The 24,070-nt window shown below is 36.9% G+C and overlaps 1 protein-coding gene across 5 annotated transcripts in view; it reads right to left on the bottom strand.

Annotated features, from left to right (window-relative positions):
• HIBCH (3-hydroxyisobutyryl-CoA hydrolase) overlaps positions 1-24,070 on the bottom strand; it is a 119,754-nt gene that overhangs the window by 55,691 nt on the left and 39,993 nt on the right. For 2 of the 5 annotated variants that reach the window (XM_047085973.1, XM_047085969.1), the window contains exons 3-6: positions 15,900-16,040; positions 14,073-14,157; positions 11,087-11,167; positions 5,263-5,315 (exon numbers count right to left, since the gene is read on the bottom strand). In XM_047085973.1, coding sequence (XP_046941929.1) covers positions 5,263-5,315; positions 11,087-11,167; positions 14,073-14,157; positions 15,900-16,040 — 360 coding nt within the window. The remainder of the gene's footprint in view (positions 1-5,262; positions 5,316-11,086; positions 11,168-14,072; positions 14,158-15,899; positions 16,041-24,070) is intronic. The other 3 variants (XM_047085970.1, XM_047085971.1, XM_047085972.1) reach the window with 3 other exon arrangements.

Raw genomic sequence — 24,070 nt, 5'->3', positions numbered from 1 at the left:
AGAGTAATTATTTCAACTGGCTTTATCTTTAGTAATATTGTTATTCTAAAACTAGTATATGTATTAGGACACAGCAAATCTGTAACAGTGTTAACATTATTTAAAAAAAAAAAGATGTTTAATATAAAAAAGATACCAATATCAAAGAAGTAAAAATCTAAATTTGAATAGATGTATTAACTCAGGACCTATCTTCTCATAAAAACAAGATCTGTATTCTTAGTTCTGTTCACTGAAAGAGTGTAGAAACAATCATCAACTTAACTAATGCCCAGGCTGTTATTGCTAACTACCATTTTCTACTAGAAGTAATCAGAGCGGTCTTGGAGAAACAGCTGACTTTCAGGTCTGGGGAATGCAGCATACGAGAGGAACCTAGGATATGCTCTTTGCCACAAAACAAACTATCAAAGACTTCTGGGGCACAGTAGCCAACTTGAAATTTCCCATGACAAGGCCATTCTTCTAATTTGCCTCTTCTGGACCCCTTTTATTCAGTGCCTTTTATAGGGTCCTTGTTCTGCCCCTGGCCAATAAACATTGGGTGTTTTTTGTTTTAGGATTCCATTCTGGACTTACTTTGGTTGTCACTCTTTCTGTCACATTTCCTTGCATAATCTTTTCTATTGTCAAGTTTTCAATACAAGGCAGCTCTAAGAAAATGAATTTCTGAAAAAAATCCTCAGATTCTACAAAACTGCACAGAGCTTACAGGAAAAATAGAGTTTGGGCAGTCTGCTCAAAACCTACGCAACTTTGTAATCTGAATGCTAACAGAAACTGTAAATGGTCCCAGGGACCTGATCTAGATCACCCAGTCAGGCATCTCATTATAAACAAAGAATACCAGAGCAGATATTTAAAATGCACAAAAATAAAGTGGAAACAATGGCAATACTTTAATCAGGGCAGGACCAGCAGGTGTGGAGAACAAAGCAGGTAGAAGTGCAACTAAAAGCCAGTGGGGCTGCCCTTAAACATCCAAGTGCCGGGTGTGTGTGTGTCGGTGTGTGTGGGGGGGGGTGGGGTATGGGGGGTTAGCTCTCTGGGTGGAAGCTGCCCAACAAGTATTTAATTTTCTTAAAATATAGACAAGAGAATTCCTATTCACTGTACATCAACAGATCTAAGCACTTTTTTCCTGCATGGCTGATGATTATATATTTATTGCCACTATCCTATCTCCCCTTGTCTAGAAAAAAACCCTGCATATGAACCAACACAACTTTTACATTATTGCTAACATGATTTCACCACTTACCAATCACTTATGAGCTTATTCATGCTCCAGAAGCACACACTGTAGAGCATACTGTGCCTACACGAGTCCCAAACTGAACTTCTTGCCCAGGCAACACCCTGATTTTCAGACTTGCACAACCAACACTTTTGTTCAGACACAACCCACCCATGTGGATAGTCCACAGGCATTTCACATTTAACAAGCCTGAAATTAAACTCATCTCTGTTCACCCTCCCGTCTACACCGCCTGCCATTCTTCCTCCAAAATTTCAGTGAACAGTCCAACCTTCATTCGAGTGCCCACACTAGACCTGGAACTCAAGCTTGCCTCCTCCTCCTCTTTACCCTCCCATGTTCTAGCCCTCATCAAATCCCAAGTCTCCTAAATATTGCCCATAAATCTAATTTTCAGGTCCTTGATGCTACCCTAGTCCAAAATCACCATAATCTCTCACCTGGATCCCTACAATAACTTGCTAAACAATCTCTTTACTTCCAACCCTAACCCCCTCCAATCTGTTCTTCCCACAAGAGACTTATCTTTCTAAAATGCAAACCTGATCAAGCCATCTCCCCATCTAAAAGCACTTTAAAGGCTCTCCTTACTGATTTTAGGATAAACTACCCAACATAGCTTATATAAAAGGACTGATCTAGCTTCTTGTTTACCTTTCTGGCCTCAGACATTAACCACTATCTCCTTCACACTCCAAAATCCAGGCACACTGATGTTTACCCAAATACACATTCTCTCATCTCCTTTTACATGTCTCTATCTTCTCATTTTGCCCACTGTCCTTCCACACTACATCAACCCCTTATACACATTAGCAATCATATTTCTCCACTATTCCCAACTTGTTCTTTCCTGACTGCTGATAGAACTTCCTCCAAGATGCTTCCCCTACACCAGCCCTTTCACTAAAGTACTCACACATATTCACACAGTTGAGGATGGTACTGTTGTGTATTTCCAGAATACCTGTCCCTGCCTCTCTCTACTGGAAGCTCCATAAGGAAAGAAAACATATCTGCCTTGTTAACTATTTTAGCCCAGAGTCTAACCAGTATTTAGCACACATAGATTAACTTTTGATGGTTGGGTGAAATAGTGGAGAATAATCTCAAATAATGGCTAAAATCATAATGAACCTCTTGTTAACATTAAACCTCTTAAGTCAATATATCGGTAGGAGAATGAGCTCATTTTAAGGGCAAGAGGAGCTCGCTCCCCCTTTCTTCTTAGTGCAATAATCTGATGCCTCAATAAGGAACCGAGCCCTCTAGACCACAAATCATTCAACCCAACATGGTGTATGGATGACATGGTAGATGAAACAGAGGCAGGGTCAGGATGGCACAGGGAGGAGGTGCCTGCCTCTTGACCAAGAACCTAGGGGAAATTCACAAAAACAAAATGAACCAAAATCCTACGAATATATCCACAGGAAAGGGCCAAGGAAAAAAGAAAAGAACACCCTGTAGATCTGAGAATCTGCAAGTCTGTAGAAGTTGCCAAGAATACCCATACTCCTAGAAAGTCAAAGTTCTATACTGAGTTCTATATTGAGTCAGAACTCAATACCTTAAAATGGTGGATAAGGGAGGCAACAAAGCCAAGGTCCTGGTAAGGAAATACAAGCACCTCCCAATTCTGCCTTTAGATATCCCTGAGTCAGGGGGAAAAGAGTAAAGTGGAGAATCAAGGGTTCTATCTAATAAGGCAGACAAGGGGTAAAATAGAGTTAAAAAGTATAGGAACTTCTGTTAGAGGATAATCCATTGCAACTTCAAAAATACAACCCAATGTTTACCTATGAAAAAGGCTGAGAAACTAAATGACCCTAAAAATTTACTATCAGAAATTGTGCAACTAAAAGCCATTCTAACTCTCCCCTAAAAAGGCATACGGAAATCATAGAATACCATAGGGAGAGAGGGAGACCCCACCCCTCTCTATCAAGACAAAGAGGATAATCACCCACACTGGAAGAAAGTTCAACATGAGCACAGATAAAAATGAATGCATATAAGCACATATTCTACACACTTTGAAATCCAATGGAAATTTCCTAATTCTTCCTTTCACAGCCCCTGCAGTCTCATACCCCTGTCTATGCCTTTAAACTTTAAATTTTCCATTATATTGATCATAAAGCCTTTTGCTAGCAGCATCTTAGGACACTTTGAGAGATACAACAATACCATACTGCACCATATTTTGAGTTGGGGGGGGGGCGAGCTTTATTTCTATTATAAAATGCATTGTGGGAAGAGAAGAGAAAGAAGGAATGGAGAAAAGGAGAAGAAAGGAAGGAAGAAAGAAATTTGAAATCTCTTTAAATCCAGTTCAGTCGAGAGGGAAATGGGGATGGAACTACACATACAGAGAAAATTTTAAAGATTTTTCTCTGTTCTATATCTACTTAAAATTAATATTGATTTTTAGGCATTTTCCTTTCTATATATACATATATATTAATGTGAAAAAATATGAATTTAGATGTTTAAACTAAAGGGAAAAGGAATTAAAAATATGTCTTTCTGGGAAACAGAATGACCTATTCTTTCAAATTGCTCATAATAAAAAAATTGTTAATCTATTGCAAAAACACTGGAATGACATAATCTTCAACAATTTTGAGCAACTAAGTGAAGAAGCACTTAGCAAACATTTTTTATTTTACCATAAACTAAAATATGGAGTAAAGTTTCAAATTTCTGAAATCTAAAACATAATGGAATATAGCCATCCCCTCTACAAACTTTCATGCTACTTACTCTTCATGATAGAGAACATAAGTAAAATTGTTACTTTCCTGGATTGGGAAAAAAAAAGTTTATATAATAAAAAGAAAAAAACCACAAAAATAAAAGCAAGCTCTATGGTGCCATCTTTTGGATCATTCAAGTGTTCTTAACATGTTAGTAAGAATGCCCAATATTTTTTTTATTTTCATTTTTTTCCTGGTTCCTTCCACATTCACAAGGCAGCTCTTCCTTCAACATTTCCATTATTTTCCTTCCCTTTATTCTGCAGTATTTTTTCAGGGATTTTCTTCCCCAGTATTTGGACAAAGAAAGCAGGATCAACCCATGCTCAGTAACTGCCAACAAGCCAAGAAGTACATGTGGCCCGTTGATCCTACTTTCTAATCACAGCTGTTAGTAGAGTCCCTTCCCAAAATGATGTGCAAGATCTAAGCAATTCCCAGTGCCCAAGAGGCTTTATTTAGTTTGGTTCTACCACAAAAAGAGGGGTCTTCTTATAGTCCCAAAGACTAAATCTCTGAAACACTGAACATGGAATCTTTGAAATTCTGCCCTTTGGCCTCCTACAACCTACTTAAATCCTTTCTTTTCTTGCCATGAAGGTACATTCTGACCTCTCACTTTCTTAAAGGCTTGTCTTTGGTATAGCCAGTGCCATGCAATTTTCCACTTTTTCTGTAATTATTTCATGTTTTTCCAAGTTTATTCAAGACCAAAAACATTTAAGACTTCTTTGTAACTGCACAGACACAACATAGATATTTGTAACTGATAAGAAACGCAGTTTCAGAAAACTTCATAAAGTACCCAAACACTTTCACTGAGGTGAGATTTTGTGCAATAGATACAATTTAGGCAAACACATCCCCAACCACTCAGTCTAAGAAAACCTTAACATTCCAGGTGCTTTTCTGAAGCTGTTGGAAGCAGTTTATTTATAAGTAGAAAAAACACTCTATGTAACAAGAAAAAATTCAATCGTTCTGTTGGTTAAAAAAGCTTGCTAATTCAAGAAACTAAAATAGTATATAACATAATTAAGAACATATTCTTTTGGGTGGAAATAAGTCTAAAAGTGTTATATGCAAATATTATATCCTAAACCTAGAAAGCTCCAAAATCCAAACATGATTTTGTTTCAATGAGTTCTGCCATATTACATTAATCATCTCACTTCTGATTAATAATGACTAACTTATTTTTAATAAACTCACATATCAATGATGTGTGTAAAATAGTCTACTCACCCCACCCATTGTAATTCCATGAATGAGTGCAACATATGGTTTCTGGCAAGAACCTAAAAGAAACAGAGCTATAATTAGTTACAATGTTTAAAATATATTCACTTTTTCAAAAATCACATATTACACTAACTCTGAATATTTTCCCTAGAAAAATTTTGTAAGAAATACCAAAGTAGCTAAATATATGGCTTGTAAAATATGTTTTTAAAATGTCGATTTCTACACAATCCTGATCATCTATTTAATTTAGCAATTCAACACTTCAATTTCAAACAAAATGAAAGCCTTATAGCTCAGCCATTGAAAAATGTAATTAAGATTTACTTTATAAGCCATGGCTGTTTATGTACACAGTTGTATTCAAAGGAATGTAATTTGTTTTCAATACATCTAAAGTATTTGGATACAAAGAGAAGTGCAGCATACAGTAAAAAGCAAGGACTGGGAGTCAAAAGACCCAGATTCTAGTCTCAGCTTTGTCATTAACTATATCCAACTATATTCAACATATATACTGGCATCAGATGTACCCCACCCCCCGACATGTACACACCTATATATTGGCAATTCAACACATATATAGCTTTTGGTATACATACACACACAAGTTAATGTATATGCACATATCATATATGTGTATGTGATACACATGTAAGTTTCCTCATCTATTAAACAATGAGAATATTAAACAATGAGAATATATGGCCTCAGAAGTTCCTTTCAGCTCAAAAATTCTGTAAAATTTTACTCTGTTCCTTTCCCTTTTTTCTTTTTCCTCTGAGAGGGGGAGTTGCTTATAATATAACAAAAATGTAAATCACTGAGCTTCTGTTACAGCTTGTTGCCAATATTACTTCCTTAGTGAAGACCACAAAAAAAAAAAACTTCAGTTTTTTTGGTTTCTCTTTTGGACTTTATTTTTTTTTCTTTTTGATTGAAGTGTAGTCAACATACAACGTTCGTTATATTAGTTTCAGGTGTAAGACATAGTGACTCAACAAGTTTATATACATTATGCTATGGTCACCACCATTGTAGCTACCATCTGTTACCATGCAATGCCACTATAATATCATTGACTATATTCTCAATGGGCTGTACCTTTTATTCCTGTGACTTATTCATTCCATAACTGGAAGACTGTATTGCTCACTCCCCGCTTCACTCATTTTACCCATGCCTCTACCCTCTTTACCTCTGGCAACCATCAGTTTGTTCTCTGTATTTATGGGTCTGTTTCTGCTGTTTATTCATTTGTTTTTTAGATTTCACATATAAGTGAAACCATACAGGATTTGTCTTTCTCCTTTTTCATCTAGCATAATACCCTCCAGGTCCAACCATATTGTCACAGATGGCAAGATCTCATTCTTTTTTTAAGGTTGAGTAATATTCCATGTAATGTAGAAGGGTAAAACTACAGTTTTAACACAACTAGCAGTTCTGTAAATGTTTCCAATTTGCCAAATAAGCCATCAAAGCACAATTCCAGAATTAATTTAATTCTGATTTCATATTTGCAAGGACTTCCACAGCCTTCAGTCTTGAGCTAGAATTCCCTTCAATCTTGAACTGCAATTCCCTACAGAACTCTAATTCCCTAGAAACTATGGAAAGAAGTTTCTCTATTGAGATGGAGATACACAATCCCCCCATTTCAGCTCTAGATATATATATTTCAGACATAAAACATTAGAAGCTAATTGATGCAGTGCATAAAGCCACAATCTGTCAAATTCCTTATTAGCTAAAATAGGTCACTACAATGTATAGAAATTAAACCTTGAACGCTTCCTATTTTTTTACCCAACTGCTTCAAGGTTTTCTCCTATCTCCTTTTATTTAGTATAGAACTGCACTAATATAGTAGCCACTAGCCAAATGTAGCTATTAAATTAAAATTAATTACAGTTAAGTAAAATTTAAAATTCAGTTTCTTGCTCACACTAGTCCCATTTCAAGTTCTCATTAGCCATATGTGGCTGGTAGCAATCACGTTGGACAACACAGATACAGAATAATTTCATCATTGTAGAAAGTCCTATTGGATATCACTGGTATAAATTCTCAAAATGAGTAAGCCATTCTAAGTAAATCCGATACACAGAATTTGAGACTTAAAGAAGTGAGAGATGTCCATTCAATCCAGCTCACTGAGTTAAATCAAGAAACAGCCTCTTTTCCCCACTCCTACTTCAAAGATATATAAATTCTAGGAAAAAAAAATTTTTTAATGCACATCCAAGTTCAAAGCCAAACAAAGGATATCCATCAGTGCCATAACAAACCCAAAATCAATAGCTGAGGAGAAGCTACAGCCAATAATTGTGAGTGAGCGTGTATTTATTTTAAGTCAGAAAGAAATTCTAAGGGTGCCTGGGTGGCTTAGTCAGTTAAGCCTCTGACTTCGGCTCAGGTCACGATCTCGTGGTTTGTGGGTTCGAGCCCCATGTCGGGCTCTGTGCTGACAGCTTAGAGCCTGGAGCCTGGTCTGGATTCTGTGTCTCCCTGTCTCTCTGCCCCTCCCCTGCTCACACTCTGTCAAAAATAAACAAACATTAGAAAACAAATTTTTTTTAAATAAATTCTAGGCCATATAATTTATGAAATGGACTACCTGCATAAAAGCTCATGCTAGGAAGAGCTATTGGATATGCAAAACATGACTAGAAAACCCATCTGCTGAGCCAGGAAGTCAATAAATTCCTTCCAGGAGAAGGAGAGAAAAAGCATGCTCAAGTACAGGATAACAAGCACCACCACTACCACTGCACAAAAAAATCAAAACACCCCTAACAAATTTGCAATAGAAGTAATATCCATAACCTGGTAAAATAAATACATAAATACATAAATAAATAAATGTCTACAAAAAGATAATACTAAAAATTAAAATTGTAAAAGCTTTCCCATGGACATCAGAAATAACACTACAATCATTCAACATTGTAACGGAGGTCCTATCCCCAAAATATAGGAAAATTCATAATATAAAAACTGTAGTGGGGCGCCTGGGTGGCTCAGTCGGTTGAGCGTCCGACTTCGGCTCAGGTCATGATCTCGCGGTCCGTGAGTTTGAGCCCCGCATCGGGCCCTGTGCTGACAGCTCAGAGCCTGGAGCCTGCTTCACATTCTGTGTCTCCCTCTCTCTCTGACCCTCCCCTATTCATGCTGTCTCTCCCTGTCTCAAAAATAAATAAACGTTAAAAAAAAATTAAAAAAAAAATTAAAAAAAAACTGTAGAGACAGAGGTGAAAAAAATTGTGCAGATGGTATAACTGCCTATGTAGAAAAGCCAAGAGAATCTATAGAAGTATCATTAGAATAACAAATTTCAGCAGGGCTGCTAGATATAAGAACCAAATTTAAATTTCAAATCACTTCAATATGCCAAAGACAGTAAATTACAAAATTTAACGGTAAAAATTACAACTAAATGTAGTAACAAAAAAGTAAGCTACCTAAGAATAAAACTTAAAAAAAAAAAAAAAGCAGGAAGATCTTTATGAATAAAGTTACAAAACATTATTCAAGGATATAAAAAGTCAAATCTGATGAAAAGTTCCAAATTGGTTTAGGGTAATAGTTACCCAGGTTTACTAAAAGTTATTGAATTATGTATTTGAAATGGGTGAGTTTCATGGTACGCAAACTATTAACTCCACAAGTTTTTATGTGTTCATACAGATATGCCACACGCATAGATGGGAAGACTCAACGTGAAAGATGTCAATTCACCCTAACCTATAATTGTCATTCCAATCAAAACCTCAATGGAATCTTCTGTAGAGCCAGACAAAATAAAACTAAAATTCTAAAATTCATATGTAAGATTAAAAGCCTAAGTGTAGCCAAGACAATTCTAAAAGACAACAAAGGCAACTTACACTACTAGATAGAAACATATTTTACAGCTGTAATAATTGTGACATTGTAGTTTCATCATAAGTACAAATAGACCACTGAACAAAGAAGCCCAGAAACAGACCAGGTCACATATAAGAACTTGATACCTGACAGAGGTATCATTAACATCAGTGAAAAAGGCATGAAATTTACACATAAAAGAAATCACAACATCTGGCTTTCTAGCTGAAAACTAAAAGTTAAAGGATGTCACATGCAAAAAACTATCCCAAGTACATTAAAGACTTAGAGTACAAAGAAACAAAATATTGAAACTATTAAAAGAAAATATGACAACATCTTAATAACCTCAGTGTTGTTACATGGTTTAATGCAAAAAAGCATAAATCATAAAGGAAAAGAATATATGCGTTTCAACTCATCAAATAAAAACTTAGATATACCAAAAAATAACCTGAAGTAGCAAACAGAGAGAAGTATGTATAGTTTACAAAAACGAGGAATCCAGAATACATAAAGACCTACACAATCAGTAAGAAAAAGACAATCCAACGGAAAGATGAAGAAAGGATGACACTGAAAAGAAAATCTAAATGATTACTTAAGAAAACACCTTCTATCAGGGCGCCTGGGTGGCTCAGACGGTTGGGTGTCCGACTTCGGCTCAGGTCATGTTCTCAAGGTTCATGGTTCGAGCCCCGCATCGGGCTCTGTGCTGACAGCTCAGAGCCTGGAGCCTGCTTCTGATTCTGGGTCTCCCTCTCTCTGGCCCTCCCCCCGCTCACGCTCTCTCTCTCTCAAAAATAAATAAACATTAAAAAAAAAGAAAAGAAAACACCTTCAATCTCACCAATATGCAATGAAATACAAATTAAAGCCACAGTAAGATATTAAACATACAAAGTTTAACACAAAAAAATGATGGAAACAACATGCAAAAAATAAAGTCTTGTACTTTAGAGAAGAATCTGGAAACAGCTGAAGACCTATAAACTATGATCCATCCATTCTGCTTCTATTATTCCTAGAGAAACTTTTGTACATAGACACTAAGGGGACCATATCTGTATTAGTAAAAATTTGAAATAACCTAAAATATTAATTAATGTAGAACAGAAAAGTAACGTGGGATACATTCATAATACAGAATACTACCCAACAGTTTCGTTCCATGTTATTAAAAACAACTTATGCACTGGTATACATAGTAAGATGTTACTTCTATAAATTTCAAAACCACACAGTAATACTACTTTTGTTCATAAATATACAGTAAAAATATTAAGTATGGTCTAGTAGAATACACTAAAAACTAACAACAGTTGCCCCTTGAGGAGAGATAATGGTTGCTTCTGGGGAGAGAAAAGAATGGCACTAAGGAAAACAACAGAGCCAACTAAAGTATAAGTTTAAAACATGTAGTATTTTATCTCTTCTAAATACATCTTAAAACATCAAGCAAAAATAAAATATTAATGTCTGTTCATTCTGGCTGGTGGGTACACAATTATTTATTATATTATTCCCTGCAACTTAACATTTGAAGCACATGCTTGATAAAAGTACTGCTTCACTTCCAATGAAACTTGGAACATCAACTATAAAGGCATTTTCATCCCAGAGTTCCTGAAGAATTAGGAAACGGTACCTAATTTTACAGAGACAACTGAGGCCCAAGATTTTTGTTTTCTAAGAAAGCCAGCGATATAATCAGAATCCATGTTTTCATACTGAGTGTAGGACATACAGTAACTAAGTATAGCTTACTAATATTAAAGTATGAATTGTTCTGGAATGAGCAGTCAGAATAGTTTAATCAGCTTTATTTATGCCTGACATATAGTCTATGAAAGAGTAGAAAGAGTAATAAGAATGTCTACTGATTGTATCTTTAACAAGTGACACTGCAGCTCATATCTTGATTCCATTTTTAAAGCTCTCAGAGGAACACACATACCAATGGCATTGTTCAGCCTATATTCTTCTCTAAAGAAATCTTGAGCTATCTTCTGGTTTGCCCTTCCAGCTTCTGAGATCACTACAAAAAAAAAAAAAGAAGAAGAAGAAGAAAGGGAAAAAGATTGTAATTTTTTAATAAAGTGCTTTCTAGTTAACACTGTCAAAGAGAAAGAGAATAAACTTAAAATACTGTGATATTAAGTACCAGGGGAAACTCTAGAATGGTTTGTTAAAGTTTTGAAGTGCCCTTGCCACAGACACAGCCCCAGATCCATATTCAAAGTCAAAACTTCAAGGCAAAAATTCTTAAGAATTTCTTACAAAGTGCTATACCTAATTTAGAACTTATATATTGCTACCATTTTATTTTGACTATTTTCTATAGCACCCAAATAAAGATTTGCTGGATATACATTTCCAATGATAACATATATTAACACAAAGTACATTATACATACACACAGAGAAATATAAGCACGTGTGTGCATGCGTATCCATGTACCCATACACACAGTACAATATATTCTGTCTAGTTAAATATTTCTGCCACATTCATTTCACCATGAAACACTGAGCACCCAATGTATTCCTAGTCCAGTCAATGTTAAGACTACTACCAAACCATTCTCTTCCATATACTGTAAGATTATATGCCTTTCCTCTTTAAGTCTTTTTAATGTTTTTTTAAGTGTCTTTTTTATTTATTTTTCAGAGAGAGACAGACTGCAAGCAGGGGAGGGGCAGAGAGAGGGGGAGAGACACAGAATCTGAAATAGGTTCCAGGCTCTGAGGTGTCAGCACAGAGCCCCATGCAGGGCTCAAACTCGGGAATGGCGAGATCATGACCTGAGCCCAAGTCGGACGCTCAAACAACTGAGTCACCTAGGCACCCCTTCTAAGAATTATCTACTAAAATACAAATTAAAATATAAACATATTTCTTCTATGGGAAAGAGTTACCTAAAAATTGTTGACTATAGGTATTTAGACTAATTCTAGAAAACTGATATATTTTCTTTCAAAATGTTCCAAATGTTGACTTCTTTTCCTTGTTTTTAAAAGAAAGATTTGGTGTCTATTTTTTGTCATTAATGGTATTTCACTGATATATGCATGCCCCCAAACCCTCATCTATTATTTCTTATTCAGTTCTTACCAGTATTTAGCAATTCTAAAATGACAAAAGTGCAAATTATATTGCCTATGGAATGAAGCTGTTACCTCAAAAATCTTTGATTTCCTCTTTATCTTATTCTAATCAATTAATTCCATAGAAGTTAAAATTAAATGAATAGCGTTTAAAAAAATTTTTTTTTCTGAGTGCCCACTTATCATCTTGGACTAAATAAACATCTTTAAAGCAACTAAATTTCCTGGAATTGAAGACCACTTCTTTATACACATAAACTAAATCTGTAACTTGTAACTGTACCTCCAAATATCAATATATATATATACTTATATATATATATAATTTACATATATATTTATATATATAATATAAAGTTAAATGTGTATGTAAAAATAGCTCACAGTTAGAAGAAGCTAAAAACAATACGTAAGGTTCTGCCTATCTGTAAACTATGAAGATCATAGGCTCAACTCCACAATAAAGGTTAGCTCCATGCTGAAAAACATTTTTTTAAATATATTCATGTTGTGGGCAAAACAATAAATTCAAACAATTCAGTTAACAAATCTATCTAAGCAACTGAAATTTTAACATTCAAGTTACTTTAAATTTAATAGGTATCTAAATATCCATCAACTGGCGAATGGATAAAGATGTGGTTTATATATATAATGGAATACTACTTGGCAATGAGAAAGAATGAAATCTTGCCATTTGCAGCAATGTGGAAGGAACTGGAGGGTATTATGCTAAGTGAAATAAGTCAGGCAGAGAAAGACAGATACCATATGTTTTCACTCATATGTGGATCCTGAGAAACTTAACAGAAGGCCATGGGGGAGGGGGAAGGTGGGAAAAAAAAGTTACAGAGAGGGAAGGAAACAAACCATAAGAGATTCTTAAATACTGGGTTGATGGGGGGTGGGGGAGAGGTGAAAGTGGGTGATGGGCAATTGAGGAGGGCACCTGTTGGGATGAGCACTGGGTACTGTATGGAAACCAATTTGACAATAAATCACATTTAATATTAAAAAAATTTAATAGGTACCTAAAATTATATCCTAAATCAAGCTTGTTTTTCCTATTCCAAATATAATAGAAACAGTACTGCCTTAACACAATACAAAAATAAATAACACACACACGATAAAAACTCAAGGAAAAAAAAACCATCCCTGAACTCTACCAATTTCATTACAAAGTGTAAAAACAGTTTCAGTATATATTAAATACTGAAATATCATCACCAGTGGTGATGATAAATACATGACTTTGATCCTGAGAATATACATTTCTTCTTTCTTTTGCCTTTAATAGTTATATGTATACAGATTGACCTAAAGAATTAGAAAGGAGAATTAATCTTTTTAACTCATTTCAACATTTTTAAACATCTGTAAAAATACATTGACAATAGGATAAATGTATAAGTACATTCTTGCTTTGGGATCATGAACTGGGGAAAAGCACAAGCACAGTCAAGGAGATATGTGAAAGAATGTCATATTTGGACAATGACAAGTCACTCAACATGGCCAGATTGTCAGGTTATAGAACAAATTGAATTGCTGAATATCAGCTAACCTAAAATAAAAAGTGGACTCACACACCATAACTATACATTTTGTTTAGGATGATTTAGGTAGAAAGACAGGATATATGAAGAGCACATACATAGTTTAAAAAAATGCTATTCTCATTTTTCTAATATTAACTACAAAAGCTAAGACATTATAATAAAAAAAATTCTAAGTAAAGCAAATTACAAAGTACTACAAAAATTTCCTGTTGGTTTTATCAGTTCTACTCAGGGAAAAAAGCATTTAGGTTAAGAGGAGGAAAAAGTTTTTACCTCTGATATCACCCCCAGAACAGAAAGCCTTTCCACCAGCTCCTTTTATAATGATCAGGAAAGTTTCAGGATCTTGTTCCCAATTCTATCCAAATTGAAAAGAAAATGGGAAAAGCATACTATACATGAAAACTCATTTAAAAAATCTATATGCATTTATATACACATATGGATACACACATATACATGTATAGATAAATATATGTCAATACACATAAAGTACAAGCTTTATAAAGTACATCCAAAAGAATGGATCCTAACTTCATTTTCTTTTCTGACATAAATTGGAGACTATTCCAACAAAGTTGCTAGATGAATACACTTTGTGATCCAAATTGTATGATGGTATCTGAAGAATCTTTGCCATGACAACTTTGAGACCAAGATGAAAGAAGATGGGCTTAAATATACATCCCAGAAGCTTATAAATCTGGTGAACAAATCAGTCCAAAGACTGCTGATAAACTGAACAAGAACCTTTCTATTGTGGTAATATAGGGCTCTAACCTACTGACAAATTTATAAGCAATAGAATGAAACCACAATACTGATTAAATCTTGAAGTGATTTGAGGTTGGCAGGGGCAACTAATAAATAATCAGGATGAAAGAATCAAGAGCCAAGGGCAATTCAAAAGACTATTCACTAAAACATCAGTTAACCAGAGACAAAAAAATTAACAGGAGCTGTATAAATTCTACACTTGAGAATAAAAATATAAACACACAAGGAAGAGATGTAGCTGGATGGATGTGGCTGTCCAAAAGACTAATGCAATATTGGACTACATTAATAGAAATATGGCATTCTAACATGGAAGTTTCTACTTTCTTCCACTCTGGTCTACTCCAACCTGAAATACTTGATTTCTCTTTATTACATTTAAAGACATATTATAAAGTGTCCCAAACAGACATAAGGAAATAGAAGACAGACTCATCAAATGAAAAATTAAGGAACTTGTAACCAGGGGAGAATTAGTCTTTGTGGCTGACCATATTAGGTACACCATTTCACTTCACAATAATCCTGTGAGATATTATAATCCCCATTTCACGGCTGAGGTAAATGAAGGACAGAAAGATGAACACTCCCAAGCTGAAGAGTTAATAAACAGAAGTCCAAGTTTCAAACAAAGTAGTCCAACTACAAGTCATGCTTTTCCACAGCACCATGCAGTTCACTTAGAATAGAAAAGCTTATAGTCTTCTCTAAGAATCGTGTCGAAATGCTGTCACATGGAACGTTAGATTTGTATACTCCTGTCCCAAGAGGCAGAACTATTATCACTGGTTAAAAGGTCATAGAAGCAGAGTGGCAAAACACAGGAAGAAACTCAGAGCTATGGAAAAGTGGAAGGAGCTCTCAGGAAGTCATGAAGTCCCCGTCATTAGGGATGCTTCAAGATAATCACATAGGGAAAGGACGAAGACAAGAAATCAGTGGGGCTTGGGCACTGATCCCAAAGATTCCATGGAAGAGAATCCCAGAAATGTTCTTTTAGGATACATTCTTATTTATTTTTAATGTTTATTTTTCAGAGAGGAGAGGGAGAGGGAGAGGGAGAGGGAGAGGGAGAGGGAGAGGGAGAGGGAGAGGGAGAGGGAGAGAGAGCAAGTTGGGGAAGGGCAGAGAAAGAGGGAGATACAGAATCCAAAGCAGGCTCCAGGCTCTGAGCTGTCAGCACAGAGCCTGACACGGGCTCGAACTCATGGGGCCCAAGATCATGACCTGAGCTGAAGTTGGCCACTCAACCGACTGAGCCACCCAGGTGTCCCTAAGGATACATTTTTTAAAGTATCCATATAATTTAAGGAAATCACAAACCTTTAGTTGTGGATAAATGTGCCGAATCATATTAAGGTTTAATGCATTTAGGAACTTTGGTCTGTTTAGTGTTATCACTCCTGCACAACCTCTTCTTTCCAGTAGTACTTCTCCTGCTGCATCCATGTGCATAGACCTTCTCTGTGTAAAAAAAGATTAAGCCTAGGATGAAATTCATTAAGATTTTGTCACAAGCCAATATTAAACGATATACAGGTATACCTCAGAGGTGCTGTGGATTCAGCTCCAGACCACCACAATAAAGCAAATACTGCAATAAATTCAAATGATTTTTCCCCCAGTGCATATAACAGTTATGTGTGTCCCATGAACACAACTAGATAACTATCAGTTCATCCTAAATACCCCCAGAAATCAACCTGAAGGCTGACAGAACAAACTCCACAACTAAAGGGAGAGAAGAGGCCACACTATAGAAGCCAAGTTAAACACATGCTTGATAATTATGTCAACCTTGCTTTATGACTGAATAAAGCTGACACTGTGCAAAGGGGGGAAAAAGGAATTTTGCTAGTAAATACTAATGATCATCTGCACTTTGAGTCAGAATCTTTGCTGGTGGAGTTTTGCCTCAATGTTGATGGCTGCTGACTGATCAGGGTGGAAGTTGCTGAAGGTTGGGGAGGCTGTGGCAATTTCTTAAAATAAGACAACAGTCAAGTTTGCTGTATTGAAGGACTCTTCCTTTCACAATTTCTCTGTAGCATGCAATGCTGTTTGATAGCAGTGTACCCACAGCAGAGCTTTCAAAATTAGAGTCAATCCTCTCAAACCTCAAGGAGCTGCTTTATCTACTATGTTTATGTAACAGTCTTAGATCCTTTGTTGTCATTCCAACAATCTTCACAGCATCTTCATCAAGAGTAGATTCCATCTCAAGAAACCATTTTCTTTGCTCATCCATAAAAAGCAACTCCTTCTTCATAGTTTGATCATGAAATGGGAGCAATTCAGTCACATCTTCAGGCTCCACTTTTAATTCTAGGTCTCTTGTTGTTTCCACCACATCTTCAGTTACTTCCTCCACTGATGTCTTGAACCCATCAAAATCATCCATGAGGGTTAGAATGAACTTCTTCTAACTCCTATGAATGTTGCTAGTTTTGAGCCTCTTCCCAAGAATCACGGATGTTCTTAATGGCATCTAGAGTGGTGAATCCCTTCCAGAAGGTTTTCAATTTACTTTGCCCAGATCCAAAGGACTCACTCTCTATGGCAGCTATAGTCTTATAAAATGTATTTCTTAAATAATAAGCCTTGAAAATTCAAAATTGCTCGTTGACCCAGGGATGCAGAATAGATGCTGTGTTAGCAAGCTCCATCAAAGTTCTTGGGCAACCAGGTGCATTGTCAATGAGCAGTATATTGAAAGGCATCTTTTTTTCTGAGCAGTAGGTTTTAACGATAGACTTAAAATATTGAGGAGGCACCTGAATGGCTCACTCGGTTGAGTGTCCAACTTCAGGTCAGATCATGATCTTGGTTCTTGAGTTCGAGCCCCACATTGGGCTCACCAGGGCTTCAGATCCTGTTCCCCTCTCTCTGCCCCTCCCCTGCTTATGCTTTCCCAAAAGCAAACAAACATTAATAAACATTTTACATATATATGTGTATACACATGTATACATGTATATACGTAAATGTGTGTATGCGTATTCAGTAAACCATGTTGTAAACAGCTGTGCTTCATCCAGGCTTTGTTGTTCCATTTATAAAGCACAGCAGAGTAGATTTAGCATGATTCTTAAGGGCCCCAGGATTTTCAGAATGATCAATGAGTATTAGCTTCAACTTAAAGTCAACGGCTGCATTAGCCCCTAACAAGGAAGTGAGCCTATCCTTTGAAGCTCTGAAGCCAGCCATTGACTTCTAGTTATCAAAGTCTTAGATGACCTCTCCTTCCAACAGAAGACTGTTCCATCTATATTGAAGATCTTGTTTATTAGAGTCACCTTCATTATCTTAGCTAGACCTTCTGGATGACTGGCTGCCCTTTGCCATCAGCACTTGCTGCTTCACCTTGCATCTTTACATTATGGAGATGGCCTTCTTTATTTTTTTTTTAATTTTTTTTAACGTTTATTTATTTTTGAGACAGAGCGAGACAGAGCATGAACAGGGGAGGGTCAGAGAGAGGGAGACACAGAATCTGAGACAGGCTCCAGACTGAGCTGTCAGCACAGAGCCCGACGCGGGGCTTGAACTCACTGACCGTGAGATCATGACCTGAGCCGAAGTTGGCCACTTAACCTACTGAGCCACCCAGGCGCCCCGAGATGGCCTTCTTTAAACCCCATTACTAACTTCTGCTACCTTCAAACTTTTCTTCTGTAGCTTCCTCACCTCTCTCAGCCTTCATAGAACTGAACAGTTAAGGCCTTATTCTGGATTAGGTTTGACCTTAGGAAATGTAGCTGGTCTGATCTTCTATCCCAACTAAAGCTTTCTCCTTATCAGCAATAAGGATGTTTCACATTCTTATTCATGTGTTCACTTGAGTAACACTTTTCATTTCCTTCAAAAACATTTCCTTTGCATTCACAACCTGGCTAACTGGTGCAAGAGGCCTAGCTTTTGACCTGTCTTGGCTTTTGAGGTGCCCTCCTCACTAAGCTTAAGCATTTTTGGCTTTTGATTTCAAGTGAGAGACATTTGACTCTTCCTTTCATTTGTACACTTGGAGGCACAATTATTAATTGGCCTAATTTCAATGCTGTTGTGTCTCAGGGAATAGGGATGCCTAAGGAGAGGGACATGAAAGAACAGCAGATTGGTGGAGCAGTCAGAAGAAACACAATATTTATTAAGTTCACCATCTTATGTGGGTGCATTCATGGCGCCACCAAAACAATTACAACAGTAACATCAAGATCACTGTTCATCAGAATAGTGAAAAAATTTGAAATATCATGAGAATTACCAAAATGTGACACACAGACATAGAGTGAGCAAATTTGTTGGAAAAATACCACCAATAGATTTGCTCTGCTGATGCAGGGTCGCCGCAAACCTTCAATTTGTAAAAAAAAAAAAAAAAATCTGCAAAGCACAATGACACGAGGTATGCCTGGACATTAAATGCAAATCTTTCATACAAGTTAACAGTAAGTAATCAAATGGACTACTACGTATATCTGACAAAGTTTCTTTTTCTCTTTTAAATGCTTATTTATTTTGAGAACAGCACACGAGCAGGGGAGGGGCAGAGAGGGAGTGAGAGGGAGAATCCCAAGCAGGCTCCACCAACACAGGGTTTGATCCCATAAGAGATCATGACCTGAGCTGAAAACAGAGTCAGAGGTTTAACCAACTGAGCCACACAGGTGCCCCTGACAAAGGTCTCTAAAATTCTTTAAATTCTGTAGAAAAGCAAAATATACGTACCAAAAGCAAAAGTATATACATAGTATATACAAAGTATACACATAGTAATTAAATCTTTTTTGTTTCTGAAGGAACAGTCAACTGATTTAGAACAGAACCTAGTCTTAGAATTACTTGGACTACAAAATACTCTCAAATCTCTTAATTTATTACTATATACCAAGTAATATGTTAGGTGCTTGCAAAGCAAAGATGAATAAAGAGGGCAAATAATTCTGACTACAGTAACTACTGACAATTTGAAAAAAAATAGAAAAGGGGATATTTGAGCTGGGCTTTGATGCATGCCAAGAAAAAGGAGTGCAAGAATCCTAGAGAATAACACATCCTAAAACAAACAACGGATATTTGGAAACATCAAGATTTTTTTTTTAATGTTTACTTATTTTGAGAGAGAGCGAGCGTGAGAAGGGGAGGGACAGGGACAATGAGAAAGGTGGAGAGAGAATCCCAAGCAGGCTGTGCACTGTCAGCATAGGACCAGATGTAGTGCTCTATCTCACGAACCTTGAGATCATGACCTGGGCTGAAATCAAGAGTAGGGCACTTAACCAACTGAGCCACCCAGGCGCCCAGGAAATATTAAGATGTTAAATATGAGTGAATAAAGGCTGACTGAGGAAATGAGGGATAGGAAAGTAAACAGATTAAGCAGGTGAGGCCAGATTATAAAATGACAGACTTACAAGTCATATGGCTGTGATGAACTGGCCTATATGCTTACTTAGGAACTCATACGCTATAACTTAATTATCAGATTTCACTGCTCATGTAATATATAGTACTAATATAAACACCTGTAAGAAACATAACAATCTCCCAGGACTCTGCTATACACAATTGTTAGGACTAATGGCACAATCATACTTATTACTTTAACTAAAAACAATGCTTTAACCTTCACATGAGAACTGTGTACAATATAAAGCTTAAATTGGAAAATTTTAACTAGAGAATGCTAATTAAAAGCAAATGCACACTTCTTAACTGAAATCTAGTAAAACACAGAAGTCCATAATTTAATAGCATTAAATGTTACACAGTGCTTAAGTCTTTATAAAATCATGCTGCACATTTAATGTCAGCTTAGTTTTTATTAAAATTCATTATCAGATAAAAATAATGTATATTCACTTACAAGGGTTATGGAAAAGGCTATTAAAAACAAAGTCTGAATTTTTTCAATTAAAACTTAAATTGGATAAAGGGTAAGTATCCAAAATCTACAAAGAACTTACCTAACTCAACACCCAAAAAAAACAAATAATCTAGTGAAGAAATGGACAGGAGACACGAACAGACACTTTTCCAAAGAAGACATCCAGACGGCTAACAGACACATGAAAAGAAGCTCAACGTCACTCATCATCAGGGAAGTACAAATCAAAACCACACTGAGATACCACCTTACACTGGTCAGAGTGGCTAAAATTAACAATTGAGGAAACAACAGATGTTGGTGAGGATGTGGAGAAAGGGCAACCCTCTTGCACTGTTGGTGGGAATGCAAACTGATGCAGCCACTGTAAAACAGTGTGGAGGTTCCTCAAAAAATTAAAAATAGAATTACCCTATGACCCAGCAATAGCACTACTAGGAATTTATCCAAAGATACAGGAGTGCTGATTCATAGGAGTACATGGACCCCAATGTTTATAGCAGTGCTATCAACAATTGCCAAATTATGGAAAAAGTCCAAATGTTCATCAACTTGTGAATGGATAAAGACATGGTTTATTTATACAATGGAATACTACTTGGCAATGAGAAAGAATGAAATCCTGCCATTTGCAACAAGTAATGCAACAAGTAATACCTGGATGGAACTGGAGGGTATTATGCTAAGTGAAATAGGTCAGAGAAAGACAGATATCATATGTTTTCACTCATGTGCAATTTGAGAAACTTAACAGAAGACCATAGGGGAAGGGAAGGAAAAAAAAATAGTTACAAACCATAAGAGACTCTGAAATACAGAGAACTAAGGGTTGATGGAGGAGGCGGAGGGTGGGGGGGTGTGTTGGGGAGAAAATGGGTGATGGGCATTGAGGAGGGCACTTGTTGGGAAGAGCACTGGGTGTTGTATGTAAGTGATGAATCATGGGAATCTGCTCCCGAAGCCAAGAGCACACTGTATACTCTGTTGGTTAGCTAACTTGACAATAAATTATATATATATAAATAAATATGAGAGAGAATACCATTGGACTCCCAATACATGATGCCATGTGTGGTCACGGCAGGCCCAAACTGTCCATTCTTGCAGGCCATCCAAATTATGACTTGTTTGAGCTGCAAACTGATAAAAGGGATTTTTCCATGACTAGTCACCTATATGGCTATCCAGATGACCTAGTGCCATTTAGCAATAAAACCATCCTTTTTTCATTGCTCTGAAGTAACATTTTTATTGTAATTCTTATTTCCATATCTATGTGGGTCTGTTTTGTACCAATGATTACATTGGTTCTTAATGTCTCATTACCACATTGTTTTTATTACTATTTTAATCATTGTTGATAGCATACCAATGTCTTCCAACATTGTTTTCCTTCAACACTGTTTTCTGATCTTTTGTGTTTTCTTATGGATTTTAGAGTCAGCTTGTCAATATCTACAACAAACTTCTGCAGGGAGTATGACTACTATGGCAGTGAATTTAAAGACCTATTTAGTGGGACTGACAATTTTGTAATATTGAGTGTTTTATACATAATTTAAAATTTCAAAATTTTATATTTCCCTGAGTAGAGACTTTCCACACCTTTCATTGGATGTATTCCAATTGTTTTTATTTCATTTATTTTTAACATTTTAAAAGGCAACCACTTAATAGTTTTTAATTATTATTTGTGTATGGGAAAGAGTCTATTATTCATATTGACCTTATAACAGCTAATAAAAATTTCCCCAAGCATCCCTTAAAGTAATTAAATTAAATTAGGGGCGCCTGGATGGCTCAGTCAGTTGGGCATCCAACTCCTGCTCGGGTCATGATCTCTCAGTTCGTGGGTTCAAGTCCCGCATCGGGCTCTGTGCGGACAGCTTGGAGCCTGGAACTTGCTTCAGATTCTGTATCTCCCTCCCTCTCTGCCCCTCCCCCACTCGTGCGCACACGCGCTCTCTCAAAAATAAACATTTTAAAAAATTAAAAAAAAAACTTAGAACCTATAACTATAGTAAATGTTTTTTTAACCAACTTGGCAAGAAGTTTGGTATCCTGTGATATCTAGAGGGTGAGGAAACAAATATACTGTAGGAGCAAAAACTATTGGGAGAGCCTAGGAAAAATAACCTGACAACCCATTTTTTAAAGCATATACACTGGGGGCACCTGGGTGGCTCAGTTGGGCGTCCGACTTTGGCTCAGGTCATGATTTCACAGTCCACCATCTGTGGGTTCGAGCCCCGCATCGGGCTCTGTGCTGACAGCTTGGAGCCTGGAGCCTGCTTCGGATTCCGTGACTCCCTCTCTCTGCCTCTCCCCTGCTCCTGCTCTGTCTCTCTCTCTCTCTCTCAAAAGTAAACATTAAAAAAAAAAATTTTTTTTTTTTAATTTTTCAACGTTTATTTATTTTTGGGACAGAGAGAGACAGAGCATGAACGGGGGAGGGGCAGAGAGAGAGGGAGACACAGAATAGGAAGCAGGCTCCAGGCTCTGAGCCATCAGCCCAGAGCCCGACGCGGGGCTCGAACTCACGGACCGCGAGATCGTGACCTGGCTGAAGTCGGACGCTTAACCGACTGCGCCACCCAGGCGCCCCCCAAAAAAATTTTTTTTAAAGCATACACACCGACACAGTAATCCTTGTTCCAGAAGTTTATCCTATAGACATGTTTACATATGGGCAAAATGAATACACAAGAATAGTCACTGCAATGTCATTAGTAATGGCAAAACATTAGAAATGACCTAAATGTTACCAGTGAGAGGCTGGTTGAAAGAATTGTAACCATTCCTACAAAAATGCATACTACAGAGGCTTTAAACGGAATGAGGCAGGGGCACCTATGTGCCCCAGTAAGTTAAGTGTCCAACTCTTGGTTTCAGCTTGAGTCATGATCTCACAGCTTGTGAGTTGGAGCCCCACATCCGGCTTTGTGCAGATGGCGGAGAGCCTGCTTGGGATTCTCTGTCTCCCTCTCTCAAAAATAAACATTAAAAAAATAAAAAGAATGAGGCAGCTACCTCTCCATACACTGTTGTGGAACAACCAGGCAGTGTGTTTACAATGCTGCCCACCCACTCTGTACATGGACACATACATTTTTACACACAGAATGTATTTCTTTTTTTATTTTTTTTTAATGTTTATTTATTTTTCACAGAGAGAGAGAGACAGAGCATGAGCAGGAGAGGGGCAGAGAGAGAGGGAGACACAGAATCCGAAGCAGGCTCCAGGCTCTGAGCTGTCAGCACAGAGCCTGACGCGGGGCTCGAACCCACAGACTGGGAGATCATGACCTGAGCCGAAGTCGGATGCTCAACCGACTGAGCCACCCAGGTGCCCCAGAATGTATTTCTAAATAGATACAGAAAACATTGCTAAAATGGTTGCCTCCAGGAAAGAAAATTGGACATAGAAGTGAGGGGTGGGAAGACTTTTTAATGTATGATCCCTTTGAACTTTTTGAATTCCGTGCCTTATGTATTTACTACCTATTCAAACCAGTATTCAAAAAAAATTTTTTTAATAAGAGTAATACATTAAGTGTAAAAGGTATTAAGCCATCTCCAAAAGGGAACTTCATTAAAAGGCTTTGTT

The sequence above is a fragment of the Lynx rufus genome, unplaced genomic scaffold, assembly GCF_022079265.1.
Source record: "Lynx rufus isolate CCGP_SWC_20201006 ecotype Redwood Valley unplaced genomic scaffold, mLynRuf1.p SCAF_2, whole genome shotgun sequence".
In the NCBI taxonomy this organism is placed as follows: Eukaryota; Metazoa; Chordata; class Mammalia; order Carnivora; family Felidae; genus Lynx; species Lynx rufus.
Note: the sequence above shows the minus strand (reverse complement) of the source record. Positions and strands in the feature narration are given on the sequence as shown.